The 15,779-nt window shown below is 48.9% G+C and overlaps 1 protein-coding gene and 1 non-coding gene across 3 annotated transcripts in view; one reads left to right on the plus strand and one right to left on the minus strand.

Annotated features, from left to right (window-relative positions):
* Positions 1 to 369: 369 nt before the first annotated feature.
* RCSD1 (RCSD domain containing 1) overlaps positions 370 to 15,779 on the plus strand; it is a 71,101-nt gene continuing 55,691 nt past the window's right edge. Inside the window, exon 1 of one of the 2 annotated variants that reach the window (XM_072732923.1) lies at positions 370 to 669. In XM_072732923.1, coding sequence (XP_072589024.1) covers positions 664 to 669 — 6 coding nt within the window. In that variant the 5' untranslated portion in view covers positions 370 to 663. The remainder of the gene's footprint in view (positions 670 to 15,779) is intronic. The other variant, XM_072732922.1, reaches the window with a different exon arrangement.
* Positions 4,243 to 4,457, minus strand: LOC112923595 (small nucleolar RNA U3). Its single transcript, XR_003235725.1, has one exon. It is a non-coding gene; the product is annotated as a small nucleolar RNA U3 (small nucleolar RNA).

Consider the following 15,779-nt stretch of genomic DNA (forward strand, 5'->3'; position numbering starts at 1 on the left):
CGCGGCCGTGCCAGGAGACCCAGGTATGACACGAGTGCCGTAATTTTCTTTTTTTAAGAAAAGGAGGCAAGAAAGCAATAAAGATGCACGTAAAAGAAAGAAGCAGTAAAGAGGGGAAGATAAGAAGAATAAACGAACGGCTTTAACTTGCAGGGCAAGCGCTAGGCATTTTGAAGGGGGGCGAGGCTTGAGAAGAGCTGGACCCGGGCAGAGACCCGGGTCCTGCAGAAAGTTCGCGGGGAAGAGGGGCCAGGCGGCCGTCCCATCCCCATGTTTGGGCAGATTAATGGAGTCGTGACTCCCTCGCTCGAGTCCTGCCCTGGGAGGGGACAGTATCTGTTTAGATTTGCGTCTAAATTTAAACCCTGATCGCCGGCCTCCCTCCCCCGCTCCCCACCCCTTCCCCCTCCTGCGGCCTCCCCCGGCCTCCCCCTCCCTCGTGCTCCCGCGCAGGGCCGGGCCGCCCGCAGTCCCGAGCGAGGCAGCCGGCGCGCCGCCGCCCCCCTGCCCTGCCCGCCCTGCCCGCCCTGCCCCAGCCCCTGCCCCAACCCCGGCCCCGGCCCCTGCCCCGGCCCCTGCCCCTGCCCCTGCCCCTGCCCCGGCCCGCGCTGGGAGCCGAGCGCACAGCGAGCGCAGCCGCCGCGGAGCCGGCACCTGGAGACCATGGAGGTAAGGCCCCGCGCGGGCTTGAGGAGGGGGTGCGGGGCCCCGGGCCGCCCGGGAGGGGGTTGAAGCGCCCCCGGCCCAGCCCCGGGCTCCCCGGGCCACCCCGCTGAGCGGGCGAGGGGGGGCGGGAGGACCGCCCGAGGGAGGGCGCGGGGTGGGGAGCGGGGCGCCCTCGGGGGCCAGGTGCTGGGGTGAGGACCTCTCCGCTCGAGAATTAAAGTTAGGTGCGGCCGACTTTGTAGATGGGCAGACGTGTGGGCAGAAGTGGCAGGAGCATACGCCCCTGACCTCAAGAGATGGGCATTAAAAGAGAAACAGAACGGGCGACGCGAGGCGCTTGTGCGCCGGGCTGTGCGCGTCCCTTTTCGACTGAAGATTGACCTTCTAGAGAGTCCTCTAGCTTCTCGAGTGCCTGTGTCCGTCGCATCTTCTTTCAGAACTTCCTGCAAAGCTCCCCCGGTGGGTAGTCCAATGGCACCCTTTGCCACCAGCCTTGAGGCTCCCGGGCGTGTCCCTGCCTCCTGAGACGGCCGCGCCGAGGTGTGCTGGCCACACGTGCGGGTGCACCGGGGCCGCCCCGCTCCTCTGCAGGGCTCTTTCCTGGTCCCGGTCCAGCCTCCCTCCAGGGGAGGAATGCCGGGTGTATGCCCGGTCCCTCCCTTCGCCACAATTTGAGGCTTCCGCAGACTTCCCCCTTGAAATGGAGAGCTGACATTTAGCCCTCAGCCAATCCCAACAGGACAGGGCTTTTGAACAAGATGAAAGGAGAAGGTGCAGATGTTATGTAGCTTCTAAGGTGATTCCCATCCCACCCACATTCAAAAGGAAGATTGTTCCTCCTGAGGCTGTAGTCAGCAGCCACCAGGACTCCGGCAGGAGCCCTGGCTGGCTCGCAGCTAGACCCCTGCTGGGCCTGGAAGCCCTGTGACTTCTCTGCAAGGCTGTAGGTCTGTCCCGAGCAGGCCTCCTGCATTCAGGCATGCAGCTCCACGGTTGTCTCCAAGGAACAAGGATCATCTTCAGGGGGCCGTTAGAGTGTGGGATCCACCCTCCGTAGAAACATTTGCAAGTCAGGGAAACTCGGATAAGCGCTGGGGAAGGGTGATGGGGAACATGCAGCTAAGCTCAGCCGGTGGTGTCCACACTGCTCAAAGATCCTCTAAGCATAGAGCATCAGGGTTCTCTCAGGCTGGCTCTAGCTTCAGGGCAGAGGTGGCAGATGGCCCAGTCCCCCCCCCCCCCCAACTTGTTAGGTGGTATGAATGAAGGCTCCTAAGGAAGTTGCTTGAAAAGTGGGTTCCCTCATCTGGGAAAGTACAGGGGGGCCTCAGGCCCTAGGCTAGAGGTTCAGTATGCTTTAGGACCCGTCTCAGCTCTTGCCGAAATGGATTGGGCATAAGAACAAAGCAAGCTTAAAAGCATGATGCTCCTTGGGGGCCAAATGAGTATGTGAACTTTGTTCTTGGAAGATACAGAGGGACTCCTTCCACAGAGGCCCATCTTCTCCCTCAGCTGAGGAAGGAACAGGGTGTGTATGTGGTAGAGGCCCTGAAAGGGTCACCTGAGCAACTTCCTGCATGGCTGGGGGCCCGGGAAAAGACAAGGCCCTCCGGTCCCCAGATGGAGGCATGTAATAACTGCTGGGGGATTTTACCAAGTTGGGGCCTGGGAGGGATTTGCTCAGTCAGCCAGGAAACCTGTCAGTTTGCCCTGAGTCCACCGCTGGGCACTGCTGATCGACAATGACTGTTTTTGAAGTTCCTTTGTCAGAACCACTCAGAAAAGGACTGCAGTAGCAAAGCCCTGGAAAAGGAAGTAAAGAGGAAACCCAGAGGCTGGGGAAGTGACGTTTCAATTTGCAGCCAGGAAGCAAACTTTTCATGGTGGGACATGATATGCAGCAGTGGGATTTGGGAACTCCTGACAAATCGCAGAGTAAAAGCCTCTTTGGAGAGATGAATCCCACTTTGGAGGCATGAAGGCACCACTCTACTTGGGGAGCAACTGAGTTATATGATATCTCAGTATTAGGAATTCAAGCCAGACTAACAAGGCTTACTCAACATTCATTCTCTAGAACCCACTTACCTACTAGAAGTCTTCAGGAAATCTTTTTTTTTTTAAATATATTTTATTTATTTATTTGACAGAGAGCAGAAGCAGGGGAGCAGTAGCGAGAAGGGAGAAGCAGGCTTCCCATTGAGCAGGGAGCCCAACGTGAGGCTCCATCCCAGGACCCTGAGATCTTGACCTGAGCCGAAGGCAGACACTTAACCAACTGAGCAACCCAGGCGCCCCATCTTTTCTTTTTTTAAGCCACTATTACCATTATTGACGATCTCAATCATTGCTTCAGCCCTCATTTAAGCCCTCTGGAATAAACAAGAGAAAGATATCTTTTTAAAGCTGACAATCCAGTAGGGCAAATGAGACTTACTGGATCCTGTCATGTATGTATTTTCAAATGTGTAAATGCCAAATGAATGACTACTGCGGATCATAAGTGCTACAGTACTAGGGTGTTTGGAGGTGAGACCTGACAGAAGCCTTGAAAAAAGGTGGGTGGTGAGGAGGAGAAGGCATAGGAATGGGTACGGGGAGAACATGCCAGCTTTGTTCAGGAAAGTAGGCCAGTTGGCTGGAGAGGAAGGTAGGGAAGCAGCGCGAGAGAAAAATGAAAGTAATAAGATAAAAACCACAGGGCCTCCAAGTATAATGGATGCTGGCCAAGTGGGTGAGTGGGAGCTGGAATCCAAGCCATCTGGAGGAAAGGGTTACTTTTTCTTCATACAAAGTCTCCTTGTCTTGCTGTGCCCCGAAAGGGGTGCCTTTTTCTAAGACAGAGGCCAGCTGTGGCCCTCAAAGGCCAGATAGTGGATGGCCCTGGGTTCTGCTCCACAGAGAGTAGGAAACTCTGCAGAGCATTTAGTAAGATGGTGGCCATGAAGAAGCAGGGATGACCTGGCAGAAATGCCAATTCATAGAGTCAGCAGGGGAACCAGGCTGAGAAGTTTTTTTAAGTGTCCATGTAGATTCTGACTTCGAGAGAGAGTAAGGGTGGAAAAGATGGAAGAGTAAAGACCATGGGTCAAAGGAGAAATCAGAAATGACATCCATGTTTGAGCTCCCCAGGGTGCCCAGAAGAGCGGAGTTGTCCGAGACACCAAGGAGAATGGCAGTGCAGCTTTTACGTAAGCCTATAAGCCTTTTGTAAGCAGAGTCTGTCCTGTTGGTCTTTCAGTCTCCAGAGATTAGCACAGTGCCTTGAATTATAATCATCTCACTTCTCGAGAGAAGTTTGCTTGGTAAATTAATTAACAGGAACTCCTTGACACCTCAGTCCATAGCTCTTGTGACTCCTTGGGAAGCCTTCCCAGATGCCCTCAGACTCTGTAGCTCTCTCCTCAAACACTTTGTGCAAGCTGGACCTGAGTACTAGGTCCCACTTGTAACGTCTGCCCACCTGCCTCTCTCCCTGAGAGTATCCCAACAGGCACTCAATAAATGCATTCTAAATGAGTGAATAAATGATTGATGGTGAGAGAAAGATCAGGTTTGTTTGTTTTTTTTATAGAAACCACTCAGATGGCATCCCTTCCTTCTAGTTCCCCCCAAAGGAGAAAAAAGAACGATCATCAAGGACAAAGGGCAGCACCAAAGTGACGCCCAAAGCCAATTTCACGCTCAGGAAGGGACACTGCCCCTCCTCCTCGTGGTTTCGGGTACCCTACACGTTCAGAGAAACTTCTCTAGTAACAAACTATAGAAATGATCCCTGAAAGTATAGTCTTAGGTTTTTTTTTTTTTTTTTTTAAGCAAAATTTAGGTATATTGGTTTTTGAAATGCCCAGCATTCCACAAGAAATACAGACCTCTTAGGATACAAAAAGGATTCTTCTTTAGAAGAGCTAATGGGTGACATCACTGTGGATAAGAGCCCAGAAGAGAGAAATATATAGTAAAGAAAGAGTTGGAGGCTTAGGACATCCAAATTAAATTAATATTCTTATTAATTTAAATTTAAAATGTAGGGCAGCCTGAGTGGCTCAGCAATTGACCATCTGCCTTCGGCCCAGGGCATGATCCTGGGGTCCTGGGATCAAGTTCCACATCAGGCTCCCTGTGAGGAGCCTGCTTTGCCCTCTGCCTGTGTCTCTGCCTCTGTGTGTGTCTCTCATGAATAAATAAATAAAATCTTTAAAAAAAATTTTTTTATTGTAGGCCCTACCAAATAGCCTGAGAACACTTGCAAAAAGTTCAGTCTTCACAGATGAAATCCTTCATTTGTTCAACAAATAGTAGACACGTGAAAATTAACCTTATCTCCCAAAACCATGTGTCTACTATTTCTTCTTTTTTAAAAAAGATTTTATTTATTTATTTTAACAGAGAGAGAGAGAGAGAGAGTGCAAGCAGGGAGAGGAACAGAGGGAGAGGGAGAAGCAGGCTCTTTGCTGAGAAAAGAGCCTGATGCGAGGCTCCATCCCAGGACCTTGGAATCATCACCCAAGCCAAAAGCAGATGCTTAACCCACTGAGCCACCCAGGCACCCATGCATCTACTATTTAGTTGAACACATGAAGGATTTCATCTGTGAAGATTAAACTTTCTTGCCACTGAACAGATCATTAATTTCTAATTTAGATGGAGACAATTAATGAGCCCTTTTCTCTGAGGCTATGCTAAGTCCCTTCCAGACATCATTTGTTCCTCATCCATTTATTCAGTATTTATTGAGCATTTATTACATACTGAACCTTGTGTTTGAAATGTTACTTAAAAATTACTGGACTATCCTGTTTTTTCCTCCTCACAAACTATCTGTATTACTGACAATGAGAGAGAAATGGGGTGGGGCTGGGGGATCAGAGTGTGTGTATCCATGTACCTGTGTATATAATGTGTTCAATTCGTAACCTACTTTTTTACTGATTTTTTAAAATTTCATCAAATTTTTTTGACCACAGTTTCACCAACAGCCTTTGCTGTTTTGGGACCCACCCTCTCACTGAGCCATATGTTGGCTGCTAGCTGGAGCTCATGGGTCATAATTAGGGATTGCATGGTTTCTGGAAGCTGGGGTTTAGCTCAGAGGACTTGTGGGCATGCCCAAGTACCCTTGCATTCCTGTGTGGCTCCCCAGTGCTCTGCAGGACCCTCAAAGTAACACTGAGTTCCACTGAGCCAACACTTTTCATTCATGGGACTGCAATGACAAGAGGGAATTTGGGGCAATCTGACTTGAAGGGCCCAGGCCGGATCACAGGAGGGTGAGCATGCATTCCTGGGATGGAGTCAGGTTTCAGAGCCTGATCCACAGCATGCCTCCTCACAGGAGGGGGGGGAGGGTGGCGGGCAGGCGAGAGGAACCAGAGCGGGGGTTCTGGGGTTCCGTGGGAAATCTGAACGCTGGCAGCTTAGCGGCCCAGTAATCTTATCAGGGCCACAGGGAAAAGCATTTTGGTTCCAGAGAAATCTGAAGGCAGCCCTGCTTTCCTCTAGTAATAGCTTTAGGTTTGTGGCCAGCTTGACTCCCCTCCTCGACTCGCTAGAATCGAAACATTTCAAAGCTGTGGGTGGAAGTAAACCATCTCTAGCTGCCTCCGCCACAATTGTGAGGGAGTGTGCTGGTGGACCTTTGGGAAGCCAAAGGCTTGCAGTGTTTCTCTCACCTGGGGAGCAGTACAGTCTAAGCCTTAAGAAGTAAGATCATCAGTTTCTCCACAAAAGCAATATCCACCTCATGTTTGACCTTTGGGGTTTGATCTCTGTGCAGAAGAGGTCATCAGAATACTGCTGGCACAGTGTTTGGGCATGGTAGTTACCCTCAGCCTTACTGTGCTAGGACTCTTCAAGAGCTCATCTCTTGAATGGATCTGCCCTTGTACCCTGGCATTTGGGCAGTGAGCTCCCCGTTTTCTCCTTTTTGGGCTTCCTCGATACCTGTCTTCTGGGAATTGTGGGAAATGACTGCTGAGCCCATGAGGCCCCCCCTATAAAAACTCACTCGAATGGATGAGGCTGGAAGCACTGAGAAATTCCAAACAGTGGAACTGGACATTCTCTCCAGCCACAAAGCTAAGCATCTGCCTCATCAGATGTCCCCAGCCCTTTGTTTCAAAACTGCTTGTGCCATATCAGGGCCACCCTCCTGGCCTCAGGGTAACAATCACAGCTCTTTCCCGGACTGGATCTTCTGTAATAGATCACTAACCAGACATGACGGCACCCTCGCTCTTTAATTAGGCCCAAAAGACATGGGTTGATGCCAGGCACTGGCTTCACAAAGGTAAATGCCTTACTCTGCCCAGCCTTGAAGGATTCAAGTGTAGGAGTTCATGAAGACAGAGAAGAAGTGGTGTACCCAGCACAAGGCTCAGGGGTCTTCCTGTTAGAGGCAATTTCTGAGTCTTGAGGGGGGAGTATGAGTTCTAACACAGAAAATTGGGAAGACTATTCCAGTTGGAGAGAATGACAAGAGCAAACCCCCCAGTGCTAGAAACAACACGGTGTGCCTGGGGAACCACCCACGGTTCATTCTTGGAGGACAAAGTGAGATGAAGGCATTTGAAGTTGGGGGATGGATAGGGGGTACAAAGTAAGAGAAGTTACAGTTCCTGCCTTCAAGGAGCTCTCTTCTATTTGGGGAAACAAGATGTACACACATCACATGACACAAAAAAAATATAAGATAGTATCTCGATGAGCTCTCAGGTATGTAGAGGTTCAAAGCCAGCATCTTTAATTGGAGCTAGAGAAAACTTGCTTCCTCTGCTGGGGATCCCCCCACAAATGTGGCAGCCTCCCAGCAGCCCAGGAACCATAAGGATTTCACTCCAGTGATGAGCGCGCTCTGCCTTGGGTCTGCACCTCCACACTCTTGCTGAGGAAATCCATTTGAAATAGGCTCTGAATGAAAGAGGCCTCTGGGAATAACCAAGCGTACAAAAAAACCACCTTGTCCTGGTTCATACCTCTACCTGCAGCCCCATTCACTCCCCCCGCTTGGGTTGCACATCCTGTGGGTGTTCTGAAAAGCTAGCTTTTCTCTTCTTTGGCCCAAGGCCACGCAGGGACACAATGAGGTGGGCCCTGCAGCAGCAGCAGCCAACCGCAAGCACCGGCCTGGGCTGGGCCCAGAACAACAGCTTCATAGAAACAGGAAGTGGAGCCTTGTGGCCTCTATTACACAAGCCCGGCACCCACACAAGAGGTCACCGAGAATATCCATTTCACGATGTGCCACAGAGGGGCCTCCCCTCCAGACCCCCATCAGCAATCATTCATTCCAAGCACAGGAGCTAAAGGGACAGTTCCCCCACCCTGATAGGGCCACCCACCCCCACCTGGCCCCACCGCTGAAATGCATGCCCAGGCTTCAGGTCCCTGGCTCAACTTGCTTCTGAGGTGTGTTTTGATGGATAATGGGAAATAATTTCTGAGCAGCCACCTTGATGTCAGTGTGGGAGAAACCTAAAGCTTGTCATCCGGGTAATCACTGCCACTTGTTGAAAGGCTACCAACAAAAAAAAAAAAAAAAGAAAAGAAAGAAAGAAAGAAAGAAAACCTACTAACTACAGGTGTTTTGCCTAAGCTTATCTTGTTTTAGTCCTCCTAACGTCCAATTATCTCTGTTTTCTATTTTTTTAATGTTTTGTGTTTTTTTTTTTAAGATTTTATTTATTGGGCTGCCCTGGTGGCACAGCGGTTTGGCGCCGCCTGCAGCCTGGGGTGTGATCCTGGAGACCCGGGATCGAGTCCCACATCGGGCTCCCTGCATGGAGCCTGCTTCTCCCTCTGCCTCTCTCTCTCTCTCTCTCTCTCTCTCTCTCTGTCTCTATGAATAAATAAATAAAATCTTAAAAAAAAAGAAAAAAAAAGATTTTATTTATTTATTCATGAGAGACACAGAGAGAGAGAGAGGCAGAGACATAGGCAGAGGGGAAAGCAGGCTCCATACAGGAAGCCTGATGTGGGACTCATCCCGGGTCTCCAGGATCACACCCCAGGCTGCAGGCGGTGCTAAACCACTGTGCCCAGGGCTACCCGTTATCTCTGTTTTCTAGATAAGGATGCTGGGGCTTCTGTGTGATTAAATTATATGCCTGAGGTCTAGAAGTTGACTACCTGAAGCCCACATTGGAACTCACCCTGTTGGGGGGGGCGGGATCCTATGGCCTCTGTTCTTATCTCCTGCACTGGAGAAGCTCCAGCCGCCCCTATAGTGTCTGTGTGCTCACAGGGAGACCACCTGCCCCTGGACCTGCCTAGTCCTCCTCCAGCTCAGGGCCAGCCCACGGTGTGAGCCAGGTGGCTCAGGGCATGAGGGGACCTCTAAGGTCTGGCAGAGATTCACTCTGAGCCCTCACTACATATCTGAAAGATGTCTGAAAGTTTCCAGCTATATCTCTGGGTGAAACTAGTGTGAATGTCTATGGAAAAAAAGAAAGTTTAAATAAAAATTAAATTTTAGGGCTTAGAGTTTTGAGAGCAAAGAGGACTGTTAACCATTTCTCCCTTCCCTTCATTTTAAAGATGAGGAAACTGCACATAAATGCTTTACCGGTGGTCACACTTAAAATCAGTTAGTGGCAGAGTCAGACCTAAGATGAAGGCCCTCCAGCCCTCAGCACAGGAACTCCCCCTGCACTGGGCACTGTAGATCATGTGTGGAAATTACTGCCTCACCGCCCCATTTCTGTGTATCGTCTCCTCGAGGCTCTCCCAAGTCCACAGCGCTGTTGCTCAGTTTTCTAGGCTTTATTGAACAAGCACTGTTATCTCTGGGGGTGACACAGGGAGAAGAACAGCTTTTATCATCATCCTTCTAGACTGCAAGGGCAAAAAAAAAAAAAAAAAAATAGACTGCAAGGGCAAGGGATCCAGAGCTAAAGCTGGGAAGCCGAACCCCCCAGGTGCAGTGCCTTTCCTCGTTCTACTAGTCTTCCTGGGGGGCTCTTCCTGGGAGAGCCCCTGACCTCTGTCTCCCAGTCATGCCTGAATGCCCTCCCGAGTGCCTGAACTGAAGTCCTCAGGAGGAGAGAAACAAGGTCGGTTCCAAGCCCTTGTGTTTTCTCCCACAAATGGGAGACTCAGAGAGACGTGATGGCCCAGGCTACAGCAGGATGCCAGAGTGCTGCCCACATGGAGAATCTAGAGCCAGTGGAGTTGGCAGGTAGATGAGCTTGCTAGGACTGCCATAACATGGCTACTAACTAGGTGGACTTAAAACATTAGAAATTTATCCTCTCGGTTCTGGAGGCCAGATATCTGAAATCAAGGTGTCCCAGGCCACATTCCCTACCGAGGTTCCAAGGGAGGGAAGTGTTCCATGCCTCTTCTAGCTCTGGTGGTTTCTGGCTTGTGACCACTGCAGTCCATGCCTCATGTTCACTTTACCTTCTTCTCTGTGTGTCTCTCCTAATCCATGTATCATTGGGTTTAGGATCCACACTGATAATCCAAGGTGATCTCCACATCTCAAATCTATAACCCTTTTACTAAATAAGGTAATATTCACAGGTTCCAGAGATTAGGGTGGGATCATATCTTCTTGGGGGCCACCATTTGGGCCACCATTTAGCCCATGACAGCATTATAGGGGCCGGAGACTTGGGGATTTGGCAGGGTGAATCCTTGGTTCTTGCAGGCCACATTGTGACACTACCACCTCTGTCACTGCCCTCAAGTGAATTTCTAGTGAATATTCATTTATATCTGTTATGTGACTAATTTCCTGCCTCTTGGGTAGCCTACAAGATGAGTAATGGGGTAGGTCACAAACACAGTTCTTTCTGGTCAGAGCCACATTTAAGAGAGGAGGTCCACAGGGTGCTATGGAGCATTGCCATGAGGCTCTAAGGATGGTCTCCCCTTGGTCTCTCCCGGGTAAGAGAAGTACAGTGTTAGCAGGCTGAGAAGAGCTACTTAAGATTATCCATGATCATCCCCACCTTCAGAAAGGATTGTGCCTGGCAAGATTATAAAACTGCATTTTAATATGTGATCTCATTTGATATTCTGCTGTCAGATACCTTATTCTTGATTCATCCCTTCATTTACTTATTTAAGGACATGTTTTGAGCAGGTACCAAATGGGAATTAATGAGACACAACACCTGCTATAAGGTCCATACAGTCTGGAGGTGGAGAGAGGGTAGAGATGGAACAAATGATACCAAACAATGTGATTGGCTCTGTACAGGCAGTGAGCAAACAGTTTGGTGGCACACATGATGACAGGTAACTGTAAAGATTAGGACAGGCTAGTGTGTGGCTGAAAACAACACAGGTTTATTTCTCCTTTGCTGCATGTCTGTCAAGAGTGGAACTGGGGGCTCTGCTCCATGTCATTGTTGTCCTCCCATGGGGACCCAGGGTGACAGCAGCTTCTGTATGCAGCACTGTCGGTTGTCATGGCAGAGGGAAGGAAAGTTCTGGAGGGTTTGCACCGGCTGTGGCTCTGGCCTGGAAAGGTCAGGAGTAGCACACAGGTACACTTGACCACAGGAAAGCGGAAGAGTGATCCTCCCATGTGCCCTGAATGATGAAAGCTGCAAGTGTTTCATGAATATCATCAGGATCCTGGCGGAGTCTTACAAGACTTCCAGAGGAGATGATTTTTGAACTGGGTATGGAAGTAAGGCTGTGTCGTTTAGGCTAACAAAGGTGTGAAGGCTGAGGAAGTCTCTCATTTACTGGAGACTTACACAACTCGCATGGCTGGAGAGAGTTTCCTGATTAAAATGAAACCTGCTTCTCAAGCACAAAGAATGTTTTCAGGGAGTTATTCTTCTTCATGCTTTGGGGCATGTTTGGAGGGGCAGGTAGGTCCGAAGGGAAAGTCATGGGGTGAACACACGCCCCATTTCCATAGGAAAATGATTTAGTGAAATATAAACATAAACCTTAGGTGCAACTGTTTACAGTGTTTCTCAAAGAATAAGTAAAATAAAATAAAATAAAATAAAATAAAATAAAATAAAATAAAATAAAATAAAATAAGGGCAGCCCTGGTGGCTCAGTGGTTTAGCGCCACTTTCAGCCTAGGTTGTGATCCTGGAGACCCGGGATCGAGTCCCACGTAGGCTCCCTGCATGGCGCCTGCTTCTCCTTCTGCCTTTGTCTTCTTTCTGCCTCTCTCTCTGTGTCTCTCATGAATAAATAAATTTAAAAATCTTAATATAATAAAGTGTTTCTCAAACATCTTAGCCCTCAAACAACCAATTCCACAGACCACACCATCAAGAGCTTGTAACCAGCCTTTTTGATTTGGAAGGGCCCCTCCATAGTGAACAGGGAATCTACACTTTTTTTTCTGCGTGTACCAAACACTCAGAATTACAATTTTGCTATCAGCCTTATACACAAGCCCTGCCCTCTGTGCTTAGTGAAAGGGTTAGTGAAAGTCTACAAATAACATTGGAATTAGGTGGTGGATTTGAAGGGACTGATAACAACAGGCTGCGTTCTGCTCTGCCTACCCCACTCCCCAGATTTTCCTTTTCTGATTATTGCATCAGGAAAGGCAAATAGGGATGATATGTGGACAGAGGAACCATGGAAACTGAGTTCAGGTCCAGAGTCAGTAACTACTTGAGGGTTTGTTTCATCCCTCCATCTGTAAAACTGGTTCCTGCTTTACTTACCATTTAGGGCTAATTTGAGAAGGAAGTAAGATCATGTGTGAATTTTAAAAAAAAAATTATGAAATTGCCTTGGAATGTTAAAACATCCCATTGATATTGGTTAAAGTCATGGTATATGGTTATTAATACTTATTAAGTGGATATTGTGAAAAATTTTAACATCCCTGAGCATGTCTTCTATAAGAAGGTTCTGATGTTCTCTTTGCCTAGTGGACAATGGCACAGAGGAGGTGCAAAGAAGATGACATTGGTGAAATGAGCAGAGCTAAGGCTTCCAGTGTAGGTCAGAAGATACACAAAAGAAGGGTGCCCAGGTGGCTCAGGCTCTGCCTTTAGCTCAGGTCATAATCCCAGAGTCCCTGGGCATGGAGCCCTACATTGGGCTCCCTGCCCAGTGGGGAGGCTACTTCTCCTTTTCCCTGTGCCCCTCCCACACCCCTGCTGGTTCTCTCTCTCAAATAAATAAAATCTTAAAAAAAAAAAAAAAAGATATACAAAAGAAACACTGGTCTGCATAATGGTAAGAAGGAAAATACAATTTCACCATGCTTTATTTTTAAAGCACTCTCCCGTAGCTCTTACACTAAATGATAAGGTCTAAAAACCTCCATCAATGGCCCTAGTTATCCAGCAATGACCATAGAATGTATTTAACACACCCTCTTGGACAAAGGTTGAAATTCAGGCTTCACACTGCTTCCCTGAGAGGTAGCATGAGATAAGGCTTAAGAGCACAGACCCAGGAGCCACACAGCTGGATTTGAACCCTGATTTTTTCTAGTTACTACTAGCTTGTGACCTCTCTGTGCCTTGGTTTCCCATCTGTAAAATGGAAATAGTAATAGTACCTACATGATTGGGTAGTTCTGTGGATTAAGTGAGTTAATATTTGTGTAAAGCACTTGGAACAATGACTGGCACATAATAGGTGTGACATGATTGTTTGCTGGAATAAATAAGTAGATTTTTACAGTCATTTAAAAGAGGACAGCCTCCATGTACCTCTTGGTACAGCTTTGACTGGGACCCAGGATGGACATGAGGACATCAGAAGGCCTCCTCCAGCTGGTGAGTGTGTGGGCAGGGGGCAGTTAGTACACTGTGTGTGGACCTCGGCTGGTCCTCAGGGCAGTGCTGGAACAGTTTAGTCCAGTGTAGAAACTGGGAAATGGGTGAGACTCAGGCACGGAACAGAAAATCCAAGCTGCAGGCTCACACGGCAGCCAAAGCCTGCAAGAGGAAGTGGATATCATTGGCTCAATAAATGCATTTCAAATTTAGGAGAGGAGACAGCAGGTGTATTTCGTGGGTTCATCCTGATAAAGCAGTGAAACGAGGAGGGAGGAAATGGGAAGGAGACCGTCTGACCAACTCAACTGCTCTGCTTCCCTCTCACTTTGGTTACCTCTTCCCTGACCCGTCCTCACCTTTCACACCTGCGTGGGAGGCCGCTGCTGGGGGACTGAGCAGCATGGGATGTGGGATTCTGAGAGTGCTAGGACAGCCGCAGGGACTGCAGAGTTTGAAGCTAACCCTTCAAACCAGAGCCCTTCTGGCTGGGCTGAAGGAAGTAAGTGCTTTCGTAGACCAACCAGAGTATTCTGGTTTCTCAAACAGTTACTATGCTTGTAGTACAAAGGATTTTCCAGCAAGATGAATTCAGAGCAGGATGAGCTACCTTGCCCAAAGGGTGGTGAGCTACGTTTTGCATCTCCGGTTTCTCCTGAGGGATGTCTCCAGGGACAGGTCACAGGGCTCTGTCCGTAGCCCTGGCTTGTTAAACACTTTTGTTAATGACTTGGATGAAAAATAGAATCCAAATGACCCACAGCCAGGATATGTTAATGTGTTACATGACAAGTTCAAAATGATTTATATAGGGTGGGATGCTGGGCCAAAACCAACCTAATGAAATTAAACTAGAATGAATGTAAAGTCCTCTGCTTGAGGGAAATGTCATGCATGGGTATAGACAAGACCTGGCTTAGAAATATGCATTCATTTGGTCATTCATTCCACATGCATTTATTGGGCCTACTGTAAGAAGATGCTGTCTAGATTCTCGGAGGGAGTCAAATATAAACACAGGGTCTCAGTAAGCTGAAGGTGGGAAGCCACACAGTGCATCTCCGAATAAACGCAAGGCACAGGCTGTTATGCAAGCGACAAGACCAAGGGGCTGGAGGACCTTCTCAGAGAAAGAGCATTCTCAAATGGTGCAACTGGAGGAGGCTTGTGGGGAGGAGTGACTTCAGAGTAGGCACTGAATACTAGGATGATTTTTTTAAAAAGGCGGCAGGATGCATGGGCAAAAAAGAAATGGTGGGATTCGGAAGCTAATGTGACAGGATGCCCGGATGGATCAGCGATTAAGTGTCTGTGTTCGTCTCAGGGCGTGATCCTGGAGTCCCAGGATCGAGTCCCACATTGGGCTTCCTGCATGGAGCCTGCTTCTCCCTCTGCCTATGTCTCTGCCTCTCTCTCTCTGTGTCTTTCATGAATACATAAATAAAATCTTCAAAAAAAAAAAAAAAGAAGAAGCTAATGTGGCGAAGAGAAGAAATGAAGGATGTGTATGGGCAATGATGAATACCTGAAGTGATTAAAATGGAGGGTCTCTTAAGGGAATGGGTGTGTGTGCAAACGTGCATACATGTGTATGTACGCAGGGGGTGTCTGTGCAAACATGCGTGCATGTGTATGTGCATAGGGGCACCTGTGCAAACGTGTATACACGTGTATGTGCACACAGGGGCACGCATACATGTGTATGTACACACGGGTATGGGGAGAGGTAGGGTGAACAGTGGCACAAAGATAAGATGAAACTAGACTGTGCATCGTCTAGAAAGACAACGTCGGTAATGTGGGCCTTCCTCAGTGGGAAATGAAGGCTCTCCAGGAGAGGGGGCCCCTGGGTTCCGAGGGGTGCCAGAAGGCCATTCATCCAGTCCCAGCGCACAGAGGGGCAGAAGGGGAGACTCTAGAGGCTGAAAATTACCATTTGAGGGGCCAAAGCACCAATGAGGGGTGGCCTTGAGACTGGAGCGGCAAAGAAGCTGCAGAATAAACTGTGAGAGGGATCCCCAGCATTTGGTATTTGGTTGGAGGCTGCCATGGGGGCAGTGGTGAGAGAGGCAGGTGTGCACAGTGCACAGTGACCCCACTGTCGGTCCAGGAGTAGAGGCGGGAACATTGCTGGTCTGGGCGGGAAGACACTGTGTTTGGGCTGAAGGGTTGGTAGAACATTTGGGACCGGGAACTCAGAACTGGAGCTTGGAGGGGCTTTGGGTAGGGAAGGTTTGGTGGTTACCTGCACAGAAGTGGTTGCAAAGCAGGGCGAGTGAGAGCCACTGCAAGGAGGGAATCAAGCCAGGGATGAGGTGTGGACACCCCTCCTGTGTAAGTGACAACCAGAGACTCAGGACAGTGAAGGAGCACTTTGGTTTATACACAGAGGGTAGG

This window comes from Vulpes vulpes, chromosome 13 (genome assembly GCF_048418805.1).
Source record: "Vulpes vulpes isolate BD-2025 chromosome 13, VulVul3, whole genome shotgun sequence".
NCBI classification, from domain to species: Eukaryota; Metazoa; Chordata; class Mammalia; order Carnivora; family Canidae; genus Vulpes; species Vulpes vulpes.